Source organism: Pyricularia grisea (genome assembly GCF_004355905.1).
Source record: "Pyricularia grisea strain NI907 chromosome Unknown Pyricularia_grisea_NI907_Scaffold_2, whole genome shotgun sequence".
Classification (NCBI taxonomy): domain Eukaryota; kingdom Fungi; phylum Ascomycota; class Sordariomycetes; order Magnaporthales; family Pyriculariaceae; genus Pyricularia; species Pyricularia grisea.
The window spans coordinates 6259885-6287158 of record NW_022156717.1 but is presented as its reverse complement, the minus strand read 5'-3'; the positions used below and the strand labels follow the sequence as shown (position 1 = coordinate 6287158).

Here is a 27274-nt window from a genome sequence, read left to right as displayed (position 1 = left end):
GGAAGTGCAGGTGACGTATGTGTACGGATAATTAAAGTCCGGTTGGTGGCGCTTGCGGAGACCATATGGTGGTTGACAATCGCTGTGTTGCCGTATGTGGAATTGAAATCCAGGCCAATTGCTTTAAATATCCTTTTCCCACGTCATATATCAACATAAACAACCTACAACGTTGCTCACACAATATTTTACGGGTGGAATGGAAGCTCTACAACAAGATCGGTCGTTCGACCGATATAGCAATTGAGATAATAGGTGGATTTTACCTTTTCTTTTCAAAACAAAAATAGTGCGTATATAAATGTTAAATAATTAAGTGATATATTTATGAACTGCGTAATGATCAAATCCATGTGTGAGAGCCTTTGTTAATGCCTATGCCTACATGCTCTTATTTTCTTGATCAATCGCGTCCAAATCGAATATATGTTTTCGTGGCTATATTGTCTGTGATCGACGCAACCCTGCCACAGTCCTCCTTCCGCTCTATGATGTCTTTCCCGGCACGGTTCTCTTTTACAAGGGTGAGTCTTTGCGCCCATCTCCAACGTTTATGTAGTCTTCTCTTCTCCCCATTTCGCTTTCGACCTTCACCTCTGAGAATCTTATTTTCTTAGTTTCCTCTCTGTCTTCTGGCTCTTGTTGAATCCCTTTCCACACCATTCCATTCCAGGTCTCTCTTGAACTTTCTCATTTATTATAGCAGCAACTATTCAGCACTTACTTCTTGTTGCAAGGCAGCAAGGCATGCTCCAAAGGTCAAAAGAACAAGAAGCTCCAGGCCCGTTTCAGCACCTACGATGACCTTGGCCCTCGAACGTGGTACCCAGAGTGTAACGACGAGGGGTGGTATGCCTGCCCCCATCAGGAGTATGAAGAAGTGAGAGGTTACTCTAGCGGAACCGATGATGAGTGGGCATATATCAGGTCCGGGCCTCCACCCAAGCCTCAGTCCAAGACTTAGCCCGATCCCCTGGCCCAGGCTAAGTCCAAGTCAGACTCTAATCCAAATCGAAGTCGTGGTGTTACTAAGGAATCTAATTGGTGGCATGGCTAAACTTGTATTTGTATAGAGGCGGCAGCCAGAAATTTGCAAGTCGGCTTTGACTATGCTAGCTTCTCTGCGACTGTTTGGTCATGGTCTAGTTACGGGTTGAGCTGCGAAGGGAAGAAGTTTTTTTACGGGCATATCGGCATTCATTCTATGCTCTTGCGTTTTTATTTCGATATATTTTTGCTTTCTTGCTGTCTTTGGTTTTCATTTTGTATCTGTTGAAATCGTGTTCACTCGGTCTGCCGCACGTTCGTCACGCATGCTGATTAAAGTTTCTTAGGTCAGCGATTGACGTTGCAGCAGGTAGAAGTACCTTATCTATAACGTTTCTTCTACCAGGCAATTCATTTTATTTTTTTTTTCTTCACAGAAATATATCGTCAGGCAGAACATGAGATTTGCATAAACTTCACTCTCTGCATCGTTAGTCATGAATGAGAGGTTTGCATTCAGCTGCTGGTCTTTTATTTTTATTCCAGTAGCTTTCTATAAAACATTCGTGCCACAAATAAGATGACTGAAAAGGGTCGCTCGATTTTGTATTGACATGTGACATACATAATTCACGCTCTTTATTGGTTATTTCCCCTCCCAACCTGACGGATCAACAAGGCCAATGGGATGAAAAGTCAGACGAATTAAGTAGTGAATAAATGAGCCGAAATGGCCTGTCTACTATTTTTATACCACGATGACGACCCTTGGCTTTACTGTGTATACATTCCGGTGAAAGAAAACAGCAAACCTTTCTCGGAGTTTGCTCGGCTTTTGTTCCCAAAAGGCAGATCATCTTGCATTTTGGCGACTGTGGTCGAAATTAGACATTAATCTTCACAAATTCGGTTGAAACTTAATTCGCTGGTACAATATCAAGGATAGAAAAGACTCGTATTCGTTTAGATGATACGTTTCACGCCTGAGCAATGAATGGATCCTCAGTCTTTATGGCAAAGTGTTGGTTTACCCCACAACATATAAGGGGAAAAATTTACTCTATAGCCAACCGGATCGGTTTATCAGTATCGCTCAAGACTGATAATTTGTCCTCATGGCAAAGATGAAGATTTTTAACATTACTACTACTGCCCAAATCGCTTTGGCAATAATCGCCTCTGTGTGGTTATGGAGACGTATCATGCTGTACTATCGGCGTCGGAATCTGAAACTACTCCATGGCTGCATGCCCGCGCCCAAGATTCCAGATTGGGACCCGATTTTCGGCATCGGGTTCTCGTATAAATTGGTGATGAGTGATATCAACCAACACCGGCTCATAAACAACACGGTGGAACGACTCCAAACATATGGGTATACTCACGTAAGCAAAGTCGTTGGGCACCGGATCTTCTTTACGTGCGAGCCCGACAACCTCAAAGCAATCATGCACGGGCAATTTGACCATTTCGACAACGAACTCCGTTCAGCACCAGCTGGACACTTTATGGGCAAAGGGATATTTTTGGCGGACGGTGAAAAATGGCAACGATCACGGGCTTTGGTACGGCCGAACTTTGCTCGAGATCAAGTCGCGGATCTAGGGTCGTTGGAACGCCATTTCCAAATACTCCTTTCCATTCTTCCCAAAGACGGCTCGGAAGTCGACTTGGTACCGCTCTTCTTTGCTTTCACCATGGATTCGATCACCGATTTCCTGTTTGGAGAGTCGGTCAAGGCGTTGCAGGCGCACGCGTCGCCCGAACATATCGGCGCTGGTGGCGGCATCGACGGGAGCAGCCCCTGGAGCCAGAAGGGAATAGAACAGTTCGCCGAGGCTTGGGAGTATGCCCAGAACGACATGTTGTTCCGATTCATCCTCGGACCTGTCCGCTACATATATCAAGATAAAAAGGCCAACCGGTGCGTCAAGATGATCCACGCCCACGTCGATAGGTATGTGGATCAAGCTATCCGTTTTCACAACGAGGAGCTTGCACACGGCAGGGACGAAAAAGGGTTAAACTCCGAAGGACGATACATCTTTCTTCAGGCTTTGGCAAGACAGACCCAAGATCGCAAGGTTTTGAGAGACGAATTGATGAACCTACTCATGGCTGGTCGTGATACGACCGCTGCGCTTTTAAGCAACCTGTTCCATACATTTGCCCGGAGGCCGGATGTTTGGGCAAAAATCAAGAACGAGATCATGTTTCTTGAAGGCAGATTGCCAACATACGAAGACATACGCAACATGAAATATGTCCGGTGGTGCATTAATGAATGTAAGCAAACACGGCCCCGTCAGATTTTGAAGAATGCTGTCTTTTAAGTATTACGTAACTTGGAGCAATGCTAATTTAGCCAAACTCATTCCACAATTTCCTTAGCTCTACGCCTGCATTCTGTGGTTGGCGTATTGGGGAAGCAAGCATCGTTCGATACTACCCTGCCGCGCGGCGGCGGACCCAACGGCAAATCACCCATCTTCCTTCCCAAAGGCTCCATAGTCCTCTACAGTATGCTCGCGCAGCACCGCCGCAAAGACCTTTTCGGGGAAGATGCGCTCGAGTTCCGCCCGGAAAGGTGGGAAACGCTGCGGCCGGGTTGGAATTACGTACCTTTTAACGGCGGACCACGGATCTGCGTTGGTCAACAATACGCCTTGACCGAAGCGTCGTACGTTGTGGTGCGGTTTGTGCAAACCTTTGCCGTCATTGAGAGTCGAGACCCGGAGCCTTGGAGTATTGGGAAACGCCTGTTGACTTGCCCGATGAACGGGACCGTCGTATCGCTCCGTCGCTGAATGGTGGGGCGAGGTTGTTTCGCCGAACTTTCTTGGGAGACGAGGGCTTGGAACTATGAATAGGTTCAAATGCTTACCGGTGCTAGATCCGCTGGATCATTTGCCATGGATACACCCGAAATGTACCTATGCACCCAATGTATAAAGCCGATCGAGGATATGGGCCAAGGCTACTTGTTGCAGGGGCCATGCGAGAGGTCCGGGAACCACCAGACTGCAAATAGATTCTACTACTTCCATTGCTACTACTCTTAGTACTCCTAGTTGGGGGCCCATAGACAGGGTTGGTATTTGTGGCTGGTTCACAAGCAAAATTACATGATTCTAAGTTCAAGACACAACTTGCTCATGTGATACTATTTAAATCTCGAATGACTGTTCTACTTAATTTGATATTTTCTTCTCACTTTACGTAACGGGAATCAATGAGCGAAGTTTGTCGAAGCAGAGTATAGTAGCTCAACAAGGATATCACCATGTAGGTGGATTAAATTAGAGCGATGTAATATAAAATAAATCTTAGGATGCTAGCATTGCCTAGAATCATATCGAGGAATAGGATTTCGAAAATTTCACAGCCGGAATTCCGATGAGGGTCATATTGTTGTAGATCAGCCGCTCGAATATCAGCCCTAACTGCCTGTTAATGGCCTTGAAAGACGGCAAGTGGATGCACCGATGAACCAATGCACCAATGCACACCTGACGCAAGTGAAAGTTTGTCTTTTCGCCCTTTTTTTTCTGCAGTACTCTTCCACAACTTGAGCCTACCAGTCGGTCTACATTTGAACAATAGCTCACTTGGGTTTCGAAGGTGATGTTTAGCAAAGCGTTGACGCGGAAAGGGGTAATTGAAATTCACCGTCCCAAAGTTAGTTGAAGAACAGCTATAGTGATAGGAATCAAAAAGAAGCCTTTTAAGCGAGAGTAAAATGACCTGGATACCAACCCAAGTTAATGCAGAAAAGAATAAATATTTGAGTTCCAAAAGAAATCCTAAGTAGCATCCGATAATTCAAGCAAAGTATTGCTTCCATGCATTGCAATTTAACTATACTGTCCGTAGTACACCGCAAGTATGGTGGCGGTCTATGGCCACTTGAGTGCTGCTATAAGTATCGACCGCGTCTGAGCTTGCGGTCGATGTCATGTCATGGATTTAGTGGCCCCCAATATCTTTGGAAGTGTTTACTGCTGTATTGAAAAAGAGTTTAACTGCGTTTCCAAATTTAAGACTACCCAGCAGCTGGGTGCACTTCCATCTGATCATATTTTAAAGTCTAGAAATATGGATCCTGGATCGGGCTGGGCCAGCATCGCCCAGATGCATTAAGCCCTATAATTAGTTGCAATGCTATGACTCGTCTTACTAGCATATTACATTTTGGAAAGTGCTCTTCCCGGAGTAATCCGCGTTCTTAAATGAGAGCTCCACTCTGCGTGAAAACCTAGTTCGTGCTTTATTGTCACGATAAAAAATTCTGCTCAAGCATAGCACCTACTCCTGGCAACCAGATAAATTCAGAGCACTCTCGTCCCTCCTTCTCCGTTTCTCACACCACCTCCTCTCTCATGTCACGAAAGCTTATATTCATACTCAGTAAAACATAATAATCCATCAAAATGATTGCCAGCAATCTCATTCTTGCCATCATCCCTCTCCTTTCTTTCACCTCGGCACTACCAGCCGGTGAAACAAGTCTCCTCGGTCCTCTGGCAAGCAACGCTGCCCTGGATACCCTGACGCCACGGGCAACGACGAACGATGCGCCCATCATCTCGGACGTGCTCCAACAACGCAGCACAGGGGATCAAGCTAAAAAGAATGGTATATGGGCCAAGCTGGGCTTTGGGGGGCATAGGGTGCCCCGAAAAAAGTCGTTTCCCGGACAGGGCCGTCGCTTGGGCGGTGGTCCTTCGGAGGAGGCCAGTGATAGCAAGCCCTCCGACCAGTCCACTGAGAGGCCCCACCAGTCCACTGAGAAGCCCGTCCAGCGCCAGCAGCGCAAGATCAACGGCGGGCAATAATCTTCTGTCGGCCCGCATTCTTTGAAAAATAGAAAAATAGAAATCACCTTCGGCGGCCTAACCAACTTCAAAGGCTCCCGTCAAGCCAGTCAACAACGTCAGGCGGAGTCGCAAAGCCCCTCGCTGTTGTTCAATGTGCCTTTTGGACCTCCAGCCGGGCCAGCCTTGTGATACTGGGTAGGCTGCTGGAGGGCATCAGAAGGAATTTGGCAGGCTTCGAAGACACCCGCTATCTATTTCTTGGAATTCTTGCGCTTCTTTTTGAGCTTTTGAATATTGGGGATGACGGTGGGGCGGTAATTCAGGGGGCTTGTTGAGACATTGGACGGTGAGCCATCGCCTATAATTGTTGTTGGATCTTCAAAAGCATTTGGCTTTTCTGATTTTGCGCAAGGTGTTACCGGGATTGATTGGGTTAAAAAAAAAGTTGGTTTGCATTTACTACTTTACGGAGGTATACATAAAAGTTGATGGCTTTCTGCTCTTTCTTGTAAATTCGATAGATTCAAAAGTTTCTGCATAGGGCCCGGCTTGAACAGTCGGATCCCTTTTTATCTTCACTCCCAACTCTTAATAAACGTCCAACACAAAATGGAACGACACTCAAGCTACGACATAAGCCCCAATCCGATGCCTAAAATGCGTTATCATATTGACGTGGTAGTACAAATTGCTTCAAAGCAGCGCATAACCCACGGGATCATGTCATGAATGCCTTAGGAAGGCTGCTGCGGTGGATACCTCACCAAAGCCCTTTGCTCCTCAGCCGGAGCGCCGTGGTTGACGACTTGAGGATTTGTGCCAGGAGCATCAGTGTCCAAGGCTTCTGGGGTCGCTTTTTGAAACACATTAAATACGTGAGATGATGTGAACCCCTAGTCACCCGAGGTATCAGAATCAATCCGCGCGATTGATAATATCCTTTCACTAACCATTTGATCCAGGCGTTGAGACTGGTGATGGTGCAAATAGACACCCAACACGACGTCAATGCAGGCCCCTCGAAAAGTGAAAAGTATGAAACCTGGACTATCCAAGGTTAAGAAGCCGCAAGCTAGGGACATTCCCTCGTGCGACCAAGACGTTGCGACATACCCGACATGGTAAGATCACGTAAGTATTGACAAAGAAAAAAGCTCTTTTGGGGATCTAGGCAATTGGAAATCTTTGAATGGTTTCGGTTGTGAAAGGCATTATTTTTGGAAGTGCATTGAAGACTGCACGGTCATGTTTTACTAAGTGATGAAGGTGGGATTTTAAGCAAACAAAAGTAGTTCACCGGTCAAATTGAGGCTGGTGCTTCTAAATCAGAAAATGATATTCTTACCAGCCAATCAAAGTTTCTGTCATGAGTTGTTAACGGTTGGTTAACATGCTTCTAACCTCAATCTTCAGAAAGCATGTTTAAATCGCATCCTAGAAAAAGAACGCAATTTTCAAAAAAAAAAAAAAAAAAAAAAAAAAAAAAAAAAAAAAAAAAAGATTGACAAGGTATAGGCTTTGGTGTGAGATCAAACAACTTCGATTTCAAGTCACACTGTCACATGATCTAGCTTGTTCTTTTGTTTTCTTTCCTTGACAGTTATCATTTCCCTTTTTAGAAACATGCAAGAGGGTGTATTAGCTCAGAATAGAATTAAAAGAATATCTTCCGAGCCTTACAACTGCTTAGACAAGTTTTCATACCACGCATTGCCGATCTTCAAATGGTACCTATAGTTAGATGCGAGTCGGGGATACGGTATTATGGAAGTAGGGATATATAAGACCAGAGGCGAGTCATAGTTTTGTTAGGTTCGGGACTCATGTCTACGAGCAATCACGGTCAAGCCGGACCCAAGATCCTGGAAGTGCAATAACTCGGCTCTTGGAATATAAAGAGGCACGTTTTCCACATAGATATTGTAATGTCTTGAGCGCGAAAGAAGATCTGTATGCATTTACCACGACAGGACTCAGCAGTGTTCGTCCCACACGGACACCAGCCGATATCATAAACAAGTAGGTAACGAGTCAGACCTTATCATCAAGGCATATCCCCCAAAACCCGACGAAGTGTTTTCAAAAGTGACAATGCTCACCACACAAAAGATTTTGTGTTGCTCATCCATAGCAACCTTGATCTCTTTTTTAATTACAGAACATAAATAACAATTGCTAACTGGACAGCCAGTCGCGCGCAAATCTCACAGAATTATATAATACAAACAAAATGGTTGGCAAGGGGCTCATACTTGCTCTCCTCCCTCTCATATCTCTCACCACCGCGGTGCCGATTGTTGAGCACAAGACCCTCGAGCCTCGCGCTGGCAAAATCATGGGCATTGCAGACGTTAGGGACGACGAAGGTGATTGCAGGGGTGGCAGGGGGCGATCGGCGGCCTGTCCTGCGTGGGGTCAAAGGCAGGAAGGTATGTTTACAGCTGCTGGTCGTACCGTCGATGCCTGGTTAGAGCCGCTATTGCAGTCGGGTCATTCCTCAACAAGCATTGATTCCACCACCGGCGATTATTACCCGACCACTACTGGGGGCCAATACGTTAATCCAGGCGTGGTATTTGACGACTTTGGCCAGCGTAAAGAGTTAAATTTGCCCAAACCAAAGGAGGCGGCGGGACGGGCTGCGATGGCGCGTGCGCCGCCGTCACCTAAGCTGAACTGTTTCCGAATGCCATCGGTGGTGGGCAAGTCGTCATCAAGGAAGGGGTGGTTTGGTTGTTGAGTAACGGGCGACAGCGCCAGGCGTTGAGGGTTTATTTCTATGGTTTTGATTTTCTTTCTATATTTATTGCTTCTTCTGCTTTCAGTACCAATCTTGCTGCAACTGTCTTCTTAAGGGCTAGTTTGGGGACAAAGCGACTATTTAATTCCCGGGAAACGAATAAGGAAGTTTTGCTCTTCCATGTCCTTATGTAGATTTTCATAACTCGAATCTTCTTCTCCCACACTCTGATCATGCGATGAATTTCCATCCTATATCCTGCCTCATCTGCAACCGAAGAATGATGAACCGGCCCATAAGGGCCAATGTTTTCTTTTTTTTCAATTTCTTTTTTTTTTTTTTTTTTCAAACAAGTCCAACCGCTCAAACGGACCGACAAATGACGGCGGAATAGTGGCAGTATGACGGTAGTTTGTGAAAGGGGCTAAGATAGATACATATACTGCAACCAAATCATATCCTTAACAGTCGGAAACTTTCCTTCCACGTGGTTTGATGTTCAAATCAAGATTGTTTAAGTAACTATACCCTTTTTTTATTGTTGAAACACTGCATGTCAACCACATATACAGAACCACTATGCTTTCGTTAAAGTCTCCCATAAAGCCCTAAATTGACTGACCAACTGACTTCTTTTTGTCCACGCAGCCCAAGATTATTCATCTCAATCATATTCATCCTGTCAGTGGTGCAGATTCTAAAAAACAGAGAGGCCGTTGTACTACAGCGGTCGTAATCAATACAGGAGAACGCAATCACCAATTGTGCTCCAATCCGTTTTATTCCAAATCTTGCATCAGCCAGGTTTGTCGTCGCTATAAATCATGTTTGAAACAGCTCATTAAGGTTTATGTATCAAACCTCGATCTAGCGGCGAAGGGTCTGGAACTCGGCGGGCATGGCGTCGGCACCAGCCCCGGTCGCCATGATCTTTTCCTGTAAGAGGGGCAAAGCAAGTTAGTATTCAGATCCGCGCGAGCTCGTCTTGAACGCTATCAAAAGTTTACTCCCTTGCAACGGCAAGTCATGCGGAAAGAGAAGAAGAAAGGAGTACTAACCATCTCCGCAACCTTCTCATCAGACAGGCCCTCAATGTTGTACTCGGTGCCGTCCGCAAGACCCAGCACGTTGGGCTTGGCCATAGCCTCGCACTTGCCACCATCGGGCTGCGCAACGGGGCAGGTCTCGTCCTCGGCGCGTTTGCGGCTGAGGAACCAGTACATGGCGCCGGTACGGAGGCCGCGGCTCGTGTACGCCAGGCAGATGTCCTGGGTGCCGTTGTTGTCGCCCTCGGTCGCGAGGTACGTGCAGCCGCCGCCAGTGGAGGACCTGGCACGGATGCGCCACGCCGGCGGGATCTGTGATTTTGTCAGCGATATGTTTTTGTTTTAGTTTTGTAAAAGGCGTAACAGGAGATGGACAATGGAAAAAGGGTCTTCACTCACGGCAGCCACCCAAATGCTCGCCTTGTTGTTAAACGTGCAGCAAACGTTGGGCTCGACGTTCACGCAGGCAACATAGCCTCCTCTGCAGACATCCTGATCGTGTCCCCTGATGTCGATGGCCGACACAGTGGCGGCGAGGCCCAGAACGAGAGATGAGAAGCGCATTTTGATGGGCGTTTGGTGATCTGGTGGGATTAGAGCCGGTGTAGGAGAGGAGAGATGGAGCTGATGGCGATGATGGAGAATACAAAACAAAACCAAGCTGTGAGTGCCAAACGGTTGCTTTTATACCAATTTTGGACCAGCATTTCTCCATTATCAGGCCTACTCCCTTCTAGACCTTGAGGCATGTGAATGAATCGATATCATCCTCTTGACAGGGGCTCCTACCGTGCCGCCTTGCACCCCACAGATGCATCATCAGCTGCTTACCATGGTCCGGGGCGTTGCACAAGTTTTTCCGTGGCTAGGTGAGGCTATTGCTAGCGTCAACCCAGTATTACTCCATCTCTTTTAGATATATACATCTGCCCTGGAAGTCTGGCGGGGGCGTCTAGGGATTGTTTGCAAAACAATTTCTCCTTCTCATGATGTAGAAAAGTTCTGTCAAGTTCTGTATTTGCCTTTCTCCTTTGAATTGAGACGGTGGATATTAGCTTCTATCTCCCAGCGTGTTCTGACGAGCGGCCGACTAAAATCAGCATGTGAGGACTTCTTTTTCAGAACTTAGCCCCCACTGACCCCGTTTGTCTCTTGGCACTGAAAACTCGTGCTCTCGCTTCACAAGCAGGCACAGTCTACTGCATGCTCTTGTGGGCACATTCTAAGCATCACTGCATCTCCTTCCAGAAAAGACCCTGTCAAGACTGTGTTCCCTCTTCAACTGGTCTAGACTACTTCGCTGTCTGACTTTTCCCCTCATGCTGCTCGTCTAAGGATGCAAGGTACTTTTCTTCCTTGAGCGCCACAGTGGATGTCTTTATGGTTTTTGGACCCCATATTCGAGCAATCAAATGAACCATATCGAAGCGAGTTGGATAGGGCTTACAGTGGAGGCCTTGGCGCAAGTGGAAGAACAGTCTTGGCGGATTCAAGAAGTCTGGGCAACACACCAAACGGGACTTTCCGCCTTTTTCATCGAGCATTGGACCGTCGGCGAATTGCCTTAAATGGACTAAAAGGTACTTTGGTAACTATGCTCTAGCATTTTACGCAGAGCCCTACCGAAAATTTGATGTACTTTTGTACCTTTCCACTCTTTCTTTAGACTTGGTTTGCATTTTCAGGGTCCTTACCATTAGTCTAGATCCTATGCTTATTGGATCATGCAATTGTAAGATTTCCGTCTTGTACATCAGGTACCCACTTCTCTCGCATTTGTCGGATCGTGATTCGCTACGTTTTTAACCCCCTATAATCTGCTTTTACTCGCCTTCCAGTCTAGGCATGGAGCAGTGCACAGTATTGTTACGCGTTGTTTACTCTCGTGAAAGGTTCAGTGTTCGTTGCCACCAAACTTTACTGGCGGGATTAAATTCTCGGTAAACATGTGCAGCCCACTGGAATCACTTTAACAGACACTAACAAGAGTTCAGCGGTTCAAAGATCCACATGTTGAACAATGCAACCATGGTCGAATAATTATCGTCGGCCTAGATAAAGCAGGTAGGTAGCTAGCTTTGTTTCAACTCTATTATTCAACAAATGGGCCCAGCAGCAAGTAGCAAATCGTTAAAAGGGGAGTTTTGCATTTACAATGTTGGAAAGAGCAACAACAGTATGAAAAGCTTCAGCGAGGTCCTTTTATTATTGCCATGGTTTCAGTAGAAAGGAAATAGAACCAAGATGAAGCAGAGTCTACAAGAACAGGCATCGTATCAACACAAGGAATTGTATCCTATCTCTCGTTGAAATGAGGCTCTTAGTCGCATGACATACAGCCCCCACGATGACAGCGCCGTGTCTAAATAGCAATTTAAACAATAGCAATTTAAACTTCAGAAATCAAAAGGGTTCAACAAAGCTGGGATGACACAACGATAACAAAGCACTCAATACCGTACGGAGGCCTTAGGTTTTGATTGTATTGGAATAGGTTCCAGAATAGCTTGTGAACAAAGTATCAGAGCCTTTTATAGAGGTCCCCTCCACGTGACTAACATACAAGCTATATAGTTGAGGCACAAAAGTTCGGCAAAAGTTCAGCAATCATAGTGCTGAATATATCCAACGAAAAAAGAACAATTATTCGGGTTCTGCCTACGTAGTCTCTCAAAGATTTTAAAATATGACAATAAAATACCCACAGGTGACTTAACAGCCCAAGAAGAACCTTTAATGTAGGAATGTTGAGATCCAAGCCCGAAGATTCCATCCAAGACGTTCAAACCTCAGAACTAAAAAAAGACATGTTGGCAGATCAATCAGGCAGGCCATACATCCAAAGCTCACCACTCGTTCAAGAGGAGATGTTCAAGCAGGAGACCTTGACTTGTATAGTTCTCAAACTTCGAGTCCTCCTCATCAGCGTGAACTGAAGTACAACAATTAATGGCTATCATATGCCCGGTTGTGGAGAACATCGAAAGAGGCGGCTGTGTTCTATTCATGGCCGGAAATATACCTACCCATGGACATATATTTCGTGATGATAAGCGTGGTTGGGGTAGATCTTGGGACGAACGCGGTCAACGCACCTTGGCGCCGTTCATAAACGCGGGGAACGTTCTGACCCCCGCAAAACACACATCCATTACTAAGGTTCAACTGTCAGCTGAGATGTACCGGCTTGGCCAGGCCTGGGCAATCAAATTGAAATGTCTTGCAAACCTCTGAGACAATGGCCAAGACATCAATCAAGACACCACCTCTCTGGTGGTCACGGCTCTAGGTCATGCCTGGTTTTGAACAGATATAGATGTGATTTGCAGACTTCTTCTAACATCAACTACTTCGTAGGTAAATGTGCCTACCCCCTTCAACTCCCCATATACCACTCAAACCCTCTGTTTTCTTGGGAACCCACTTTCCCGTGACCTTTCATAGTGACAATAGTGACATAGGCCAAGGCAATATGAAGCTGGATTGCAACGTAACACGGAGGGCATTTTGAAGATCTGCACGCAAGATTATGAGCAAGCCTGCTGATTTTATGTTGCTTCGAGCTCCAAAAAAAACACTACATTCCTGATGCAGTGACCAATGTTTGTTACAGGAGAATGGCAATTGCAAAGGAGAAAAGCAGGAAAATCATGCAGTAGGAAGGAGTAAGAACCCGCAGACTTGGCGTGTCTGCGGGATATAAAATCAGAAGGGAAGCCACGATGCCTCGATATTTCAAAAATTGGAAGACCAGCAAGTAGAGTAACCAGGGAGCTTGGTCAATTTCACTGACCAGCTTTGCCAATTGCCATCAAGTGGGCCTCCAAAATGGCATTCCCCGTAGCTCTACCTGACTGGAGCAACCTGGCAGTGCTGCATACCAATGCACTACCAGCCCGAGCTCACTTTTACTCGTACGCATCCGAGACTGCTGCTCTCACCTATGATCGGTACCAGTCCGAGTACTCCAGCCTGAATGGCACATGGAAATTCAACTACGCCGCGAGCCCATTTGGTAAGTTGTGAGCTTTGTGAACTGCTGTCCACAAGCAAACGCTACTTCCCGCCACAAGTCCTGCATCCTACTAACTACCACCACCCAGAGGCACCCCCCTTCGAGCCAGCAAACACGGCCTCATGGGTAGATATCGAGGTGCCGGGAATGTGGCAGCTCCAGGGGTATGGGCATCCACACTATACCAACATCAAGTTCCCGTTCCCAGTCACGCCGCCCAACGTCTCGTACATCAACCCGACCGGCTCCTATTTTCGTGAGTTTGAGGTGCCAGACGGGTGGGACGGCCAGCAGATCCGACTACGCTTCGAGGGCGTCGACAGCGCGTTTCACGTGCAGGTGAATGGCCAACCGGTCGGCTATAGCAACCTGGGCAGCCGCAACCCGAGCGAGTTCGACATTACACCTTACCTCAACGGCGGCGGAGAGACCAACAACGTATCGGCCAGGGTTTATCAGTGGTCGCACGGCACGTACATTGAGGACCAGGACCAGTGGTGGCTATCTGGGATCTTTCGGGACGTCTATCTTACCCCGTTTGCAAACTCGTCCATTGTGGATTTCCAGGTGCATCCGGAGCTTGATGCAGACCTTACCACCGGCACCCTGCGTACCGCAGTCAAGATACAGGGTGATGACGGGCCTCTCACGATCAAACTCCTAGGCCCAGACGGCAACTCTAAAATCGGGGAATGGAACGGCACCTCGTCCCAAGTCAGCAACGCCAACTTTACCGTGACCGGCGATGACCTACACATCTGGTCCGCCGAGACGCCCAGCCTGTACACGGCGCTAATAACCTTCAACGGGCGGACCATCAGCCAGCGCCTCGGGTTCCGGCGCATGGAGCGCAGCGGCGACGGCTCGACCTTCCTCGTCAACGGCAAGCCGATCAAGATCTACGGCGTGAACCGGCATGAGCACCACCACCTGTACGGGCGGACAGTACCGTACTCCGCGCTCCGCCACGACCTGCTCGTCATGAAGCGGCACAACATCAACACGATCCGAACGTCACACCAGCCTCCCCATCCAGACTTTTTCGACCTGGCCGACGAGCTCGGGTTCTATGTCATTGCCGAGGCGGACCTCGAGTGCCACGGCTTCGGCGACAAGGGCAGCGACGTGCCGGCAGAGTCGTACACGACCGACAACCCGGAGTGGCGAGACGCCTACGTGAACCGGGCCGAACAGCTGGTGAGACGGCTGAGAAACCACGTATCGGTGATATTTTGGAGTTTGGGAAACGAGTGCTTCATGGGCCAAAACATGTTCGCCATGGCCGAGTGGATCAGGGCAACGGATCCGACGCGGCTCATTCACTACGAGCAGGATTATGAGGGTGTCCTGGCCGACGTCCACAGCCGAATGTACTCGAGTCCGCAGTGGGTTCGGGAGTGGGTCGTCAACAAGACGGACAAGCCGCTGATTTTGTGCGAGTACGCCCAGTAAGTTTGGTCGAATACGCTGCGGCTGTTGTCCTTGGAAGTTCTCATTGGTACCTACCAACCTACCTTGAGATTTGTAATACTAACCGATATCGCTTCCCATAGCGCAATGGGCAACGGCCCTGGTTCTCTAGTCGACTATATCGCCGCCTTCCGATCCAACGTCCGCGCTCAAGGCGGCCTGATCTGGGAGTGGTCCAACCATGGACTTCTCAAGAAGGAGGGCGACCTTGAGTACTATGCATACGGCGGAGACTTTGGCGACTTCCCCAACGACGCAGATTTTATCATGGATGGCCTGATGCTGTCGGACCACTCACCCATGCCCTCCATCTTTGAGTACAAGAAGGTCATCCAGCCAATGGTTGCGGTTTGGGCCGGCGAAGGCTCCGCCTCGGGCCAGATCGTCATAACCAACCACTACGGGTTCGTCGACTCTAGCCATCTTGAGGCGAGTTGGCATGTTGTTCAGGATGGCAAAAAGACGGAGCCTGTGGTCTTTGATGTGCCCGCCGTGGCAGCTGGGGACAGCCTAACAATCACCACACCGCTCGACAACAACCAGCTCGAAGCCGGCGAAGCCTTCCTTGTTCTCGAGTTCCGCCTAGCAAAGGCCACAAACTGGGCAGAACAAGGCCACCTGGTCGCTTGGGATCAATTACACATCCCTCCCGGGGAAGCAGCATCCCACAAAAGCCGACGTACCAGCCAGAGCCACAGCGCCTACAAGCCCAGGGCGCAGGATATCATGAGCCTGCGCCAAGCCGACCCAACCTACAACGGAACGCATCTCCAAATAACCGCAGGATCATCGACCTTTGGCTTCGACCTGCTGCGTGGCAACGTTACATGGACCGTCGACGGCAGCTCGTCGATCCTGCAGCGCGGGCCGGAGCTCTACTTCATCCGCGCGTCGACGCAAAACGACGAAGCTGGCGGGGGTGACGGCCGTGTGTTCTGGGACCCAGCGCGCGTTTATGAGCTGCACCCTCAAGTGCGCGACGTGCGCTGGCAGCAGGGCGAGGATGGCGTCACGACGGTCCACTACAAGATCCGCGTCGCGCCCAAGGTCTTTGTGTGGGCCATCGACGCCGACGTCGTCTACACGATCGACCCCCAGGCCGATGCGGAAATCCCATCGCTGATGATCCAAGCTTCGGGTTCATTTGACAACGACAAGAACTTCGAGCTCGAGACTCTCCCGCGCATCGGGCTCCTGGCGTGGCTCCCCGCGGCCTTTGACGATGTGGCATGGTTCGGGCGTGGACCAAACGAGACGTACCGCGACAGCAAGCAGGCAGGGAGGTTTGGGAACTGGAACGCGACCGTTGATGAGCTGTACACCGTCTACGACTACCCGCAGGAGAACGGCAACCACGAGGACACGCGGTGGGTGTCGGTGGGCAACGCGGGAGAAGGGTTGGTGCTGCGAGCTAGCATGGTGGACAGCGACGGCAATGGGAACAGCCGCAACGACGCCCAGGGTGAGACGTTTGCCTTTCACGCGGGGAAGTACATGCCCGAGGACCTGAACCGGGCCAAACACCCGCACGAGCTGAAGAAGCTGGATGTGACGGTGCTGAACCTGGATTACCGTGGGAACGGGTTGGGATCTGCGACCGTCGGGCCGAGGCCGTTGGAGCAATACAAATGCAAGCCTGGGCCGTTTGACTTTACATTCAGGTTGGAGGTGTTGAAAGAGTGATGCGATTACTTGTGGTGTCGTTGGGTTCCTGTGGTTCAATTGAAATCTTGGATTTTCTGGATGCACGACGAGGCTTTGGACCATTCAGGGGATTCTGGTTTAAGTGGTTCCTGTTTTAAGGTGGGGCAATTGATCTTGAATTTTGTAACGTTTAACAAGAAGGGAGCAGCAGGTCGTCATTCTATGAGATCAAAGCGGCCAGCATCACTTCATACCCCATCAACATTCCCTGTATCGCTAGAGCGTTCAATCCTGTCAATATCTAGACATTAGCAAAGCAATCGTCTTCCGTATTTCAACCACACAAGGAGAGGTAACAAAAAGACGACCCCACCAAAAGCATGGCGCACCGAGGCGGATCCCGCGTCCCCAACACGACACAGGTCGTCCCGGGCGCGGCCGTCAACATCGTCCTCAAGGAGGACCAGCCGACCGGGCGCACCGTATCTGGCGCCGTGCGCGACGTGCTGACCAAGGGCAACCACCCGCGCGGCATCAAGGTGCGCCTGTCGGACGGGCGGGTCGGGCGGGTGCAGAGTCTCGCCTCGGCCTCGGCAGTCGCTTCTTCCTCCTCGGCAGACCTTGCCGTCGCCACAGAAGGCCCGCCGCGCCACCGCGGCATGGCGAGGGACGTGCGGCTGGACGAGCAAGAGTACGGCGCGCCGCCGCCGGAGAGGGGCCTGGATGCGTTCGTCATCAAGCCCGCCAAGGTGCGGGGAGGGAAGAAGAAGGGGAAGGGTGCCAAGGGTGCTGGTGCTGGTGCCGCGGAGGAGGGTGGGGAGGAGAAGGCGGTTGAGTCGTCGACGTGTCCGGTCTGTGGCGAGTTTGAGGGCGACGAGGCTGCTGTTGCGCATCATGTCGCGATGCATTTTGACTAGGGACCTTTTGAGGGCATGGGGAGGTTGCTGGAAGCACTTATCGGTGAGAGAGATGCGCTCGACCTATTCGTTTCACAATGGTATACAAAATCTAACACAACATTGGGAATACAGTACAAATGACACAACAAGGGAGACTGCCACTCAAAACCTGCAACTCGTACACTAGGAAAGTACGCCGCATCCTGTACAGAAATCACATTCAAGCCAAGACTTTTTTTTAAACAAGCCCAACAATCATACCATCCTTCAAAGCCTTGATAACATCCTTGGGGAGGGGATCTTTCTGACCCGAGGCCTTCTTCTTGCGGTCGGCCGGCTTCCAGGACGTCAGGTCCAACGAATCGCCACCGATGATTCCCTGCTGCTTCGAGTCCTTGGCCCACGTTCCCCTGTACTGGTCCTCGTACTTTTTCAGCCTCTCCTCGAAGGCCCAGTACTTCCTCGAATCCGCGCCGCCCTCCTCCCCTGCAGGCTTGGGGAGCATATCCGGGCTCGCGCCGGCCGTCTGCTCGGCGGCCCTGGTGCGGTACGGCTCGGGCATCCCCAGGGTGATGTTGTGCCGCTGCGCGTAGGCGACGATGTAGTCGTCGATCAGGTGTCCATCGAACGACTGGGGCCTACTCTTGCCCATGGGCTTCTCCATGATGCTGAAGCTGCGCAGCTGCTGGGCTGAGATGATGAAGCAGGCCATGACTGGCCCGAGGTCCTTGATCTCCGTCGTGGAGGGGTCGAGCTGTCCTGCGTCTTCGAGGGTCGCGAGCATGTCGAGGAACAGGCTGGCGATGAGGAGGAATAGTTCCTCCAGACCCTCGGCGTCATCGATCCTGGAGGGTGGATTGTTAGCTGAGATTGGGTTCATCCGGTTTTGGGGGGGTTTTTTTTGGACAATTTCATCAAGAGAAAAAAAAAAAAAAAAAAAAAAAAAAAAAAAAAAAAAAAAAAAAAAAAAAAAGAAAAAAAAAACTTACATAACTATTGGACTGTCGGAAACTTGCAGAGATATCCTGCCTATAACGGTGCAAACAACCCACTGCTCGCGCCAATTCCTCCGGAGCCTGGCGACCTGATAATCCAGGACAAAATTCTGAAAGACCTGAACCCAGCCGTAGCCGAGGTGGTCCTTGAAGGTGTCCATGCCCAGGTTGTCGGGGTCGCGGACGTCAAGGTGCGTGTAGGTCGAGTTGGTCTTGCGGATGGCGGCGCGCATGACGGCCCAGGGGTGGTCCGGATGTTCGGCCGCGGGCTTGCCGCAGATGCCATTCTTGCGGTGGTCGCACGCGACATTTTTGTACTTGGGCAGGGTCTGCAGCACGCCGTCGCCCTGGGGAGGGGTTGCGTTTTCGTCGGCCTGCTGTTCATTGTCGTTTGCTTCATCTCCATCGTCGTCGTCGTCGCCGTCATCCTGGAGGGATTTGAAAGGCGATTTGCACTGGCACAAGTACTCGAATGGCTTTTTGCTCTCTTCCAGGCTGCCCTGGTATTCCTTGTCGAGGTTCTTGGAGCACGACACGTCAGACCAGCGGTCCAGGATTTGTGCGATGGCGAGCTTTTCTGCAGCGCCGAGCTGGGGTGCAGATGTAGATGTGGTGGTGGTGGTGGCTTCCTGGGCTGTGAACGAGGGGGTTACGTTTGAAGCAGAGCCCGGGGAAGATGCGCGAGCGCGCTTGGGGCTCGATGTCGACCCGGTGGATTGACGTTTGGATGGCATTTTTACTTGGGAGTAGGGAATTGAATATAGACTTTGGTAGATGAACCGGTTACAATTGGGTATTTAGGGGGACCTACAGTATGATGCTATATTCTTAATCTGTCAAAGAAAAAGAAAGGGTCTCAGACATCTTCAACAGCTACAGCTCCATCCCCAAAAAAAAAAACCAAGGCAGATGGCAAACCCCTACATATATACCTTTTCTCAATTTACCTTTCCCCTTCCTTAATCGTTTGATCTTCATGCTTTCCACCGTTCATGTTGTGATGGAAAGTTAGCTGATGTTTTTGGGATCCCCCAACAAGTGGTACACAGTTGCTCGAGATGCAATCAGTAGCAGCGCCGGGGTCCATGGCGGCGGTGGCTTGTGCTTTGTTGGGGCTAGTGCGGAGAGAAAATTCCCAACGTTTGCCGATGATCACTGACGACATTCTTTTCCTGTATGTTTGCGAGAAAGCTTTCTTCACTCTTCAAATCAATACTGTAGTTGCAATTCAACCCAACACAGCCGCAGTATGTACAAAAAAGCCATCACATATATGAACAAAAAATGCTGTGATCGTGTGTAATCCTCCCGAGCAAGAATTATATACCAGCCTTCAATGCTGTCCCGACATATCCACAACTCCTCCTTGCAGCCAGTGGGAGTAACCAGGCCCGATGGGTTCTGACACCACCTCGACCAACTCCCTTCTCGCCCCAGACTGGTCGCTTAAGCGCCGTTGTAGGCAAGGGCGTTGACGGTGCCGCTGGGCACGCCGGTGAGGACACCGCGGTTGGCGTTGGTAGCGATGTAGGAGCAGAGAGCGGCGGGGGTCTGGCGTCCACGGAGGGACAAGAAGTAGGCACCGAGACCGGCAATGTGGGGGCTGGCCATGGAGGTACCGTCGATGGAGCGCTGAGAGGATGGTAGGTGATGTTAGATATGGACTTTTTTTTTCTTTTTTGTCTTTACTCTTTCAAGTGAAAGCAAAAAAAGAAAAGGAGCGAAAAAAAAGAACTTACCGAAGCAGTGGTGCCGCCAATCCAGGCAGACAGAACACCGGAGCCGGGGGCCCAGATGTCAACAAGGGCGCCGTAGTTGGAGTAGGAAGCCTTGGCGTCGGCGCTGGTGGTGGCACCGACCGTGCAGGCCGAGGGCTCGCTGGCGGGCGAGAAGCTGGCGGCGTTGGCGTTGGAGTTGCCGGCGGCGACGGCCAAGAAGTGGCCGGCCGAGGTGATGGCGGCGGCGGCCGAGTTGATGGCCGTGCTGGTGCTGCCGCCGAGCGACATGTTGACGACGACGCCGTTGGGGCACGAACGGGTGCGGGCGTCGGTCACGACAAAGTTCATGCCGCTGATGACGCCAGAGTTGGTGCCGGATCCCGAGGCGTTGAGGACCTTGACTCCCAGGAGGGTGGTGCGCTTGGCCACACCGTAGGTTGTGCCGCCGATGGTGCCGGCGACGTGGGTGCCGTGGCCGTTGCCGTCGGTGTTGGAGCTGTCGACAAAGTTGGCGATCTGGGAGGCGCGGCCGCCAAAGTCCTGTTATACGGGGGGGTACAGTTAGAAATGTTTGTTCGTCTGGTGATGTGTCGGAATTGGGGAAAACAGCCTCCAGTGGAGAACTTACGCTGTGGGCGGCGTACAGGCCAGTGTCGATGATGTACGAGCAGGTACCAACACCGGCGCTGTCGTCGTAGCGGTAGGTGGTTCCACCCCTGGTGGTGGACGAGATGCGGGCAAGACCCCAGGGAGCGCCGGTCTGGGTGACGATGGCGTTGATGGAGACCTCGGCGTCCTCCTCAATGTAGTCGACCTATTTTTTTTGGTGGTGTCAGCTTGTGTCTTTCAGGTACACAGAGAAATCTGAGCAAAGTTGACTAACCTCAGGGGCGTCCTGAAGAGCCTGGAGCTCCTCGCCGCTCAGCTTGGCGGCGAAACCGTTGAACTCCTCCTGCTTCCACTCGGCAGTCTTCTCAACGGTCGACATGATGGCGCTCTGGATGCGGAACTCGTCGGCCGACTCATTCTTGAGGACGACGATGTAGGCACCAGGGATGGTGGTTCCGCTACGGGCCTTGATGAGGGGAGCGGCCGAAGCCAGGGTGAAGAGCGACAGGACGGCGAAGGAACGCATGATGGGCGATCTTTGCTGTGAAAGAATGATGGTTCTTTTGTTTTTGCAGACAAAGTAAATTGATGCAAAAAAATGCAAAGCTGAGGAAGGATCCGCAGACTTGAGGAAGAGGAGTGGTTGGAGGGCTGAGCTGGACTGGGACTAGAGGTCTTGGGCCTGCTTGACGGATATCAACATTGATCAAGACAGACGGGATGTCGTAGCCCTATTTATCATGACCCAGGAGACGATCTTGAGATGCCAGTTCAAAGGTTGATGCCGGCCCCAGGCACGAGCAACTTGACTTCCTGGCATCTTGATCACCTTCCCGAGAGGGATGCAGATCCGCTTCAGTTGCCCACATTATGCAGTATATGGTTGCGTCCTTCCCGACAGGACATAGACCCATCGCATATGGGGAAGGAAGATGGAGAGCGCCGGGGGGTGTGTTCCTTCACGACAAGCGTCAGAGGCGGGTGGGATGTCGTGATGCCGTGGCGGATAGGTCTACCCGAGGTCACTATTGGCTAGAGATGCCGGACAGGGGGGACCAGATGCCCTAGGAGGAACCCCTGGCTATGTAATGCTATACGGGTTGTTCGGTTGTCAATATCATGATTGCCCCGCTTGAGTGATGTTGCTGATGCTCTCTAGTCGCTACCACTGCTACTGCCGCCGCCTCTGCTGCTGCTGCTGCTGCTTGCTGGTATCAATCATCCCATTACAGGGTCATCTGTTGGTTGACCATCTGCGGATCTTCAAGCGGCGAACATCAGAGGTCGGCCAATAGTAAAGGCGGCTTATCTCATGTCAGCTTGGTAATAGATTTACAGCGACGGGTAGAAGTAAAGTGTCAAGACAGCTGACAGGATGGACGAGGGTGGCCACCTCCGAATCCGGGAAGGATGTCGTCGATCAGGGTTTCTGGTATGATCCTCTTGCTGACGGCACGAGGCATTCAGTCCCGGTAGCCGCCCGGTTGTTGGTGGGCAGCAGGCCCGCAACGGTCCCTCACGAGAGCATCTTGGCAATAAAAGACGTCAAGGCTTCCTGCTGGTAGGTCTCATCTTTTCTTGTCTTTGTTGACTCGGTAGTGTTGTCTGTCACACACTACCATCCCACAGATCTGTGATGAAAGAAGAAGGTCCTTGTCGCTTCCAAGGATTACATCTGGCTGCAGCGCAGACGAGCAAATGCCACGTCGGCGAGAATAAGAATAAAAAAAAAGTGAAACATCAAAATAAGTGTCCGGGTAGCGGGAGGTCGGAAAATTATGTGGGGGCAGACAGAAACACTGGTCGTTGACAAGCGGTCGGTGCATGTCTTTGATCGTTCGGGCGGCTCTGGTTGGACCCTACAGGGGTGCGCGTGGGATTGGAGGTAAATGAACAGGTTGTACAAAATCACCGTGTGTCCGTGAAGGGTGTGGGAGCACGGAGGGATCCGGTGAGGGAAGTGGCTGTGGCAAACAGGAGCTTTCATGCAACTCCTCGGGTCGATAGGAGGCATAGTCGGGTATGTAGGAAGATGATGGCCAAGAGAATCTGCATAGCCACTAGGCAGCCGTGAAATATTCCACCAGCAAGATCAGATTTTTGTGCCTGTACGTATTTTTAACCCAACGAGCTACATCTAGCGAATTCGTGGTGGAATCCAGGGTGGAACAACGGGTGTGTCGTTGTTGACAAAACACCTCTATGGCCACAAAGTTACATGGCATAATGCTCTACCTATAGCCTAGTTTCCTTGACGATATCTTGCGAGCTACAAGTAAGCTTCGGATTTATTCGCCCCGTTCATTTAAAAAAGCAGCTTCAGGATAGGTCACCTGCTTGGATGAGGGGAATGCCTGCTATCTTACTTGGTGCTAAGTATCTATCTATGTAAAAATGTCTTGGCTTTGTGCTGTACTCTGCAACGTCGATGGTAAGTTGTGAGGCACGCAATCAGTTTGCTTTTTTTTTTTAATGGAGTAGCCTATTAAGAGGCCATTAAGAGTTGTAAATTATAGGCCGGGATTAATTGTTATCATGGGAATCTGAGCTACGACGTAGTGTAGATGACCTGCGGAGCAATAACAAAAAGTCACCGGGGAGGGCGGGACAAAAACGTAACACCACCTGCAGCAGCCCCCAACGAGGATCAAAAAAGAAAATCGATAAAATAAAATGCCTCCCCCTCGAACACTGCAAATTTGCGTAATCCTACTTGACAGTACAACATTGAATGATTGGAATTCGAATGGCAAAGCAACGAGATGACTTTTGCTTGGCACTGCAGTCCAAGTTAACACGTCCTTCCCCATACGGTATAGCACCACATCACGCATGTCTCAAGTGTGCCCACCATCTCCCATGACGAGCTCTGCTCTCGTGCTCAAAGAGGTTTCTTTTTTTTTCCTTTCCTTTTGATCTGGTCCCCCCACTAAAAGTAGTGGGGTTGATCTCTTTTTACCATTCACGAGTTTATGATTGCCATCTACCGCAGTCAGTTATTTTCGCATTGTAGGATGAAGCGGCCCCGCAAGACGGCCCCGCACATCGTAGGCTAGAACTAGATCGCATTAGTCTGTGCTCTGTCCCGCAGATACTGGCTCGACTGGACCTGTACTAGCAGGCATTCTTCATCCGTTATCTACCGGCCTTTCCTTTGAAATGATCAACAAGTCCCGTCCAAGCCGTCCCAGGATTGTACTCATAAGCCTTGCGATTTCCAAATGCCTACCTTACCCAATCAGCCCTAATCTTCGAATTCAGATGATAAAGATGCAGACAGGCATGTTGGCGGGGTTCCCTTGGCGGATCGATCAGGAAACACGACCGGAAAGCCAGCTACGGAAGCTGCCGACGGCAGTCTTTTTTTTTTTTTTTTTTTTTAGATCTAGTTTCAGTTCTATTCTAGTACTGAAACAGAAAGAAATGAGTTCTAGGATATGGACAAGTCCTATACCGTCATCAATCCGATCCATGGTCCATGGCTTCAAGTATCAAAACAAAACCACCGCCGATCGTCAACTATTCGGGATAATCAGGCAACACCGCCCCTTGATCCTTATCTCGTCGGAATGTGATGAATTGCACCAATCTCAAGACGAGAAAGGAGAAAATGTCTTTGCCTGCGTGTGCACAACACACGACCAATACCACCTTGTAATGTCTTGGTATTTTGGAATTCTAGAAGGTTTTCTCCGGCGACCAAGAAAAAGAAAAACTTAATAGATAAGCTGCCACTTCGCCTACCAGAACCATGCTACTTACTCGCTGCAAAGGCAATGCAACATGCAATGCAACAGCTGCTACAACCATCACAAGGCTTACCTCTTTCTTTACGGCAAGTAGCTCGTACCCTTCCATATGCAGGGCAATATCTAGGCGACGTTGATGACTGTGATTCGCGGGACCATGGGCTATTTTTTTTTACCCTACGAGCTAGAACGACACAGCACTTTCCCCCTTGTTTCCCTTTTTTTTTACCGGCCAAGGACAAGAAAAGACATGCGTCAAATATTGGAGAACGTCAGAATAGCCAAGCAAATACGTGCCATGCTTTCATCATTGCGACTTTCGCAAAGGCACTCCAGCTGCATCCTTTTATTCAAGTTTGGATTGGCACCTAGACTCGTGGCCTAGGATGTTCCTTGGAATAAAAATCCCGTGGACACTGACCCCCTTTTGATATCGTGAAAACTGCAGCGTCACTCACCCGGATAGGAAGGTTAGTTCTTTTCACGTCGTGACAGCAAGAAGCCAAGAGCCTTGGATGTATACTATGTCGATGATGAACAGACAAAAGAAACAAGGCCAGAAGCTTCAAATGCCGTGTCTTCCTAGAGCCGGCCCGAATATCATCACAATCAGGTCCAGTCCCCACACCCGATATCTCACTACCAAGGAGGGTTGAATCGGGCATAGGCCCATCGCATCTTCGGTGACGGCACACCCTCAAATCACAGATAACCCATGCGGGGTGTGACCCCCCAAGGGGAAGGTTGAGGGATGCTGACAGGATGGAAGACCTTGGCGAAGGGGAAGGAGTTGCAATTAGTAGTGTGACCTTCCCCTGGCGGCTTTTTGAGTTCTATCTCGTCTGGGGTAAAGAACCTGCCCGCCATGGAAGGGTCAGGTAAGGGCAGATAGTCATCGTGATCGTTCTACGTTAGTAGCCTTGGTTGCTTTCTTTCATCTCTCCCTGCATCACTCCAAGACCTGTCAAACAAGTCTTTCAAATGTACTACGAGAAGTGCTCCTGCCCCAGGACCTGGCAGTCCTCAATGCTTTCATCACTCATGAACCACCTCTTTTCACAAATGACAACTACTATTATCTATAGTCTTAATTCTGTCCGCGCCTTACACAAGGTTCGATTCCAAAACTTCAGATGTTGCTGTACGCTCAAGAACCATGACGTTTTTTTCCCCACGATCTCTCGATGACACTCAACACAGCCACAATCTCTACCAGCTCCTCAGCAACATCCCCAAAGCCTAACCTTAACGGAAAACGCCCGTCATCACACCATACTGCAGGATGTAGGGCTTTCACTCGGGAGCAACCCGTCGTGCAGTAGTAGGCTAGTAGCGCCGAATGAAGAAACCCTTTTTTTTTGTTCTCCATCGAATAAGCTTCCAAGCTACTATCTGTGAGCTCCCTCCCGCTTGATCCACTTGGAGAAAAAAAGAGACAAAATAAAGAGGAGACTTTTACAGTTGTCAGCTGCGCGCCGGCGACTCGCATGATGATCGACTTAGTTGAGTGAGAAAGAAGAAGAAAAAAAACGGGCCGTGCCGCTTCTTGGGGGTGTTTCAGATTAACAGATCAAAAAAAAGAGACCAGGAACCTGGGAACTAAATGCGATTAAACCAAAATTCAGACACACCCAAATAACGACTGTTCCTGCGTCGGGTAGGGCTGGTTGCAGCGGGTAAATGGACATGATCGTCGAGATGCCCAGCCTTTTTATAGTATATGGCGAGAGAGAAAACGGAGCCAAGGTTTCCGGTGAAATGCTTGATTCTTGTGTCTGATTTGCTGACAACTCTGAAATAGCTATGTTCTTTTAAAGTTGGTGTATAGTGACATCCGTATGGAAGATGTTTGAATTAGTGAAAGCAACATGTTGGCAAGCTGCTTGTATTTCTTTCCAGGGAACTGGCTTCCAAAAACAGCGAGGCGACTTGATGAGTTCAGAAACAGCAACTGACTACAGCAATGGCAAAGAAGCGGTACTTTGTAAGCCACCAAAGCGTGTGAGTTATACTTTCTTATCAGAGAAATGCAGATCTCTTGCTTCTCTGAGTCTTGGGTGTCGGCAATCACTGGGCCTCTGCCACCAAGCAGATGTAGGCTTTATACTTTGTGGAGTTTCCCAAAGCCCGAGATACTTGTTTGGATTACTGCATTATACTGATTGAAGTATCTGAAGTCAGAAACGGGCGATAGTTCGCTATTCACCACGGCCGGATATCAATGTTGTCTTTTTCCAAGTCAATAGGAGTTTCCGGAAAAAACCGACGCCTAACATTGCGGCACCCTAAGCTTCATCGTTTGGCCATACCCAAGGACTGAGGTACAGCGGTACTTTTATTATCTCTAATCGCAGAGGCTTTTATGCAAAGCCACAGTAGCTTATCAGAGGGCCTGCTACGCTGTTACCCAATGAACGCTCCCAGAGGCTGGCAGGAAGCTCTAGAAGATGGATCTAGCTCTGCAGACGGATTATATAATCCTTCAGTAGATCTCTGACGTCGTAGGCAGTGAACTTGGCTTGCGGTGATTGGTAGACACGTCTGAAATGGCATCAATGACCCAATCTATATCCCTTGGCGATGTG

At 49.8% G+C, this 27274-nt stretch overlaps 9 protein-coding genes across 9 annotated transcripts; 6 read left to right on the top strand and 3 right to left on the bottom strand.

The window, feature by feature from the left end:
- Nucleotides 1–491: 491 nt before the first annotated feature.
- Nucleotides 492–964, top strand: PgNI_04441 (uncharacterized protein; the record flags this gene model as incomplete). The annotated part of the gene is made up of 2 exons (XM_031124488.1): nt 492–524; nt 704–964. The coding sequence occupies 2 exons, from the start codon at nt 492–494 to the stop codon at nt 962–964; spliced, it is 294 nt and encodes a 97-aa protein (XP_030984222.1).
- Nucleotides 965–2111: 1147 nt separating this feature from the next.
- PgNI_04440 (uncharacterized protein) lies at nt 2112–3794 on the top strand (the record flags this gene model as incomplete). Its single annotated transcript, XM_031124487.1, has 2 exons — nt 2112–3273; nt 3379–3794. The coding sequence occupies 2 exons, from the start codon at nt 2112–2114 to the stop codon at nt 3792–3794; spliced, it is 1578 nt and encodes a 525-aa protein (XP_030984223.1).
- Nucleotides 3795–5417: 1623 nt separating this feature from the next.
- PgNI_04439 (uncharacterized protein) lies at nt 5418–5822 on the top strand (the record flags this gene model as incomplete). Its single annotated transcript, XM_031124486.1, has 1 exon — nt 5418–5822. One exon carries the CDS (start codon nt 5418–5420, stop codon nt 5820–5822), a length of 405 nt encoding a protein of 134 aa, XP_030985534.1.
- Nucleotides 5823–8034: 2212 nt separating this feature from the next.
- On the top strand, nt 8035–8544 carry PgNI_04438 (uncharacterized protein; the record flags this gene model as incomplete). The annotated part of the gene is made up of 1 exon (XM_031124485.1): nt 8035–8544. One exon carries the CDS (start codon nt 8035–8037, stop codon nt 8542–8544), a length of 510 nt encoding a protein of 169 aa, XP_030985533.1.
- An 867-nt stretch (nt 8545–9411) lies between these two features.
- Nucleotides 9412–10154, bottom strand: PgNI_04437 (uncharacterized protein; the record flags this gene model as incomplete). Its single annotated transcript, XM_031124484.1, has 3 exons — nt 9412–9480; nt 9603–9902; nt 9990–10154. The coding sequence occupies 3 exons, from the start codon at nt 10152–10154 to the stop codon at nt 9412–9414; spliced, it is 534 nt and encodes a 177-aa protein (XP_030985536.1).
- A 3214-nt stretch (nt 10155–13368) lies between these two features.
- On the top strand, nt 13369–16971 carry PgNI_04436 (uncharacterized protein). The gene is made up of 3 exons (XM_031124483.1): nt 13369–13605; nt 13694–15053; nt 15159–16971. The coding sequence occupies exons 1-3, from the start codon at nt 13419–13421 to the stop codon at nt 16756–16758; spliced, it is 3147 nt and encodes a 1048-aa protein (XP_030985535.1). The 5' UTR covers nt 13369–13418; the 3' UTR covers nt 16759–16971.
- A 128-nt stretch (nt 16972–17099) lies between these two features.
- On the top strand, nt 17100–17636 carry PgNI_04435 (uncharacterized protein; the record flags this gene model as incomplete). Its single annotated transcript, XM_031124482.1, has 1 exon — nt 17100–17636. The coding sequence occupies one exon, from the start codon at nt 17100–17102 to the stop codon at nt 17634–17636; it is 537 nt and encodes a 178-aa protein (XP_030985538.1).
- Nucleotides 17637–17856: 220 nt separating this feature from the next.
- Nucleotides 17857–19347, bottom strand: PgNI_04434 (uncharacterized protein; the record flags this gene model as incomplete). The annotated part of the gene is made up of 2 exons (XM_031124481.1): nt 17857–18463; nt 18608–19347. 2 exons carry the CDS (start codon nt 19345–19347, stop codon nt 17857–17859), a joined length of 1347 nt encoding a protein of 448 aa, XP_030985537.1.
- A 434-nt stretch (nt 19348–19781) lies between these two features.
- PgNI_04433 (uncharacterized protein) lies at nt 19782–23067 on the bottom strand. The gene is made up of 4 exons (XM_031124480.1): nt 21215–23067; nt 20960–21145; nt 20353–20871; nt 19782–20245 (listed from the first exon to the last, which is right to left on the bottom strand). Exons 1-4 carry the CDS (start codon nt 21464–21466, stop codon nt 20060–20062), a joined length of 1143 nt encoding a protein of 380 aa, XP_030985540.1. The 5' UTR covers nt 21467–23067; the 3' UTR covers nt 19782–20059.
- Nucleotides 23068–27274: the final 4207 nt, after the last annotated feature.

What these genes read in the sequence shown, in the direction of transcription:
- PgNI_04436 (XM_031124483.1), top strand. Translation starts at nt 13,419, where the DNA reads ATGGCATTCCCCGTAGCTCTACCTGACTGGAGCAACCTGGCAGTGCTG. An exon ending in CTACGCCGCGAGCCCATTTG is followed by an intron (nt 13,606 to 13,693) that starts GTAAGTTGTGAG and finishes ACCACCACCCAG; the next exon opens with AGGCACCCCCCTTCGAGCCA. An exon ending in ATTTTGTGCGAGTACGCCCA is followed by an intron (nt 15,054 to 15,158) that starts GTAAGTTTGGTC and finishes CGCTTCCCATAG; the next exon opens with CGCAATGGGCAACGGCCCTG.
- PgNI_04433 (XM_031124480.1), bottom strand. Translation starts at nt 21,466, where the DNA reads ATGCGTTCCTTCGCCGTCCTGTCGCTCTTCACCCTGGCTTCGGCCGCT. An exon ending in CTCTTCAGGACGCCCCTGAG is followed by an intron (nt 21,146 to 21,214) that starts GTTAGTCAACTT and finishes CAAAAAAAATAG; the next exon opens with GTCGACTACATTGAGGAGGA. An exon ending in TTGGCGGCACCACTGCTTCG is followed by an intron (nt 20,246 to 20,352) that starts GTAAGTTCTTTT and finishes CCATCCTCTCAG; the next exon opens with CGCTCCATCGACGGTACCTC.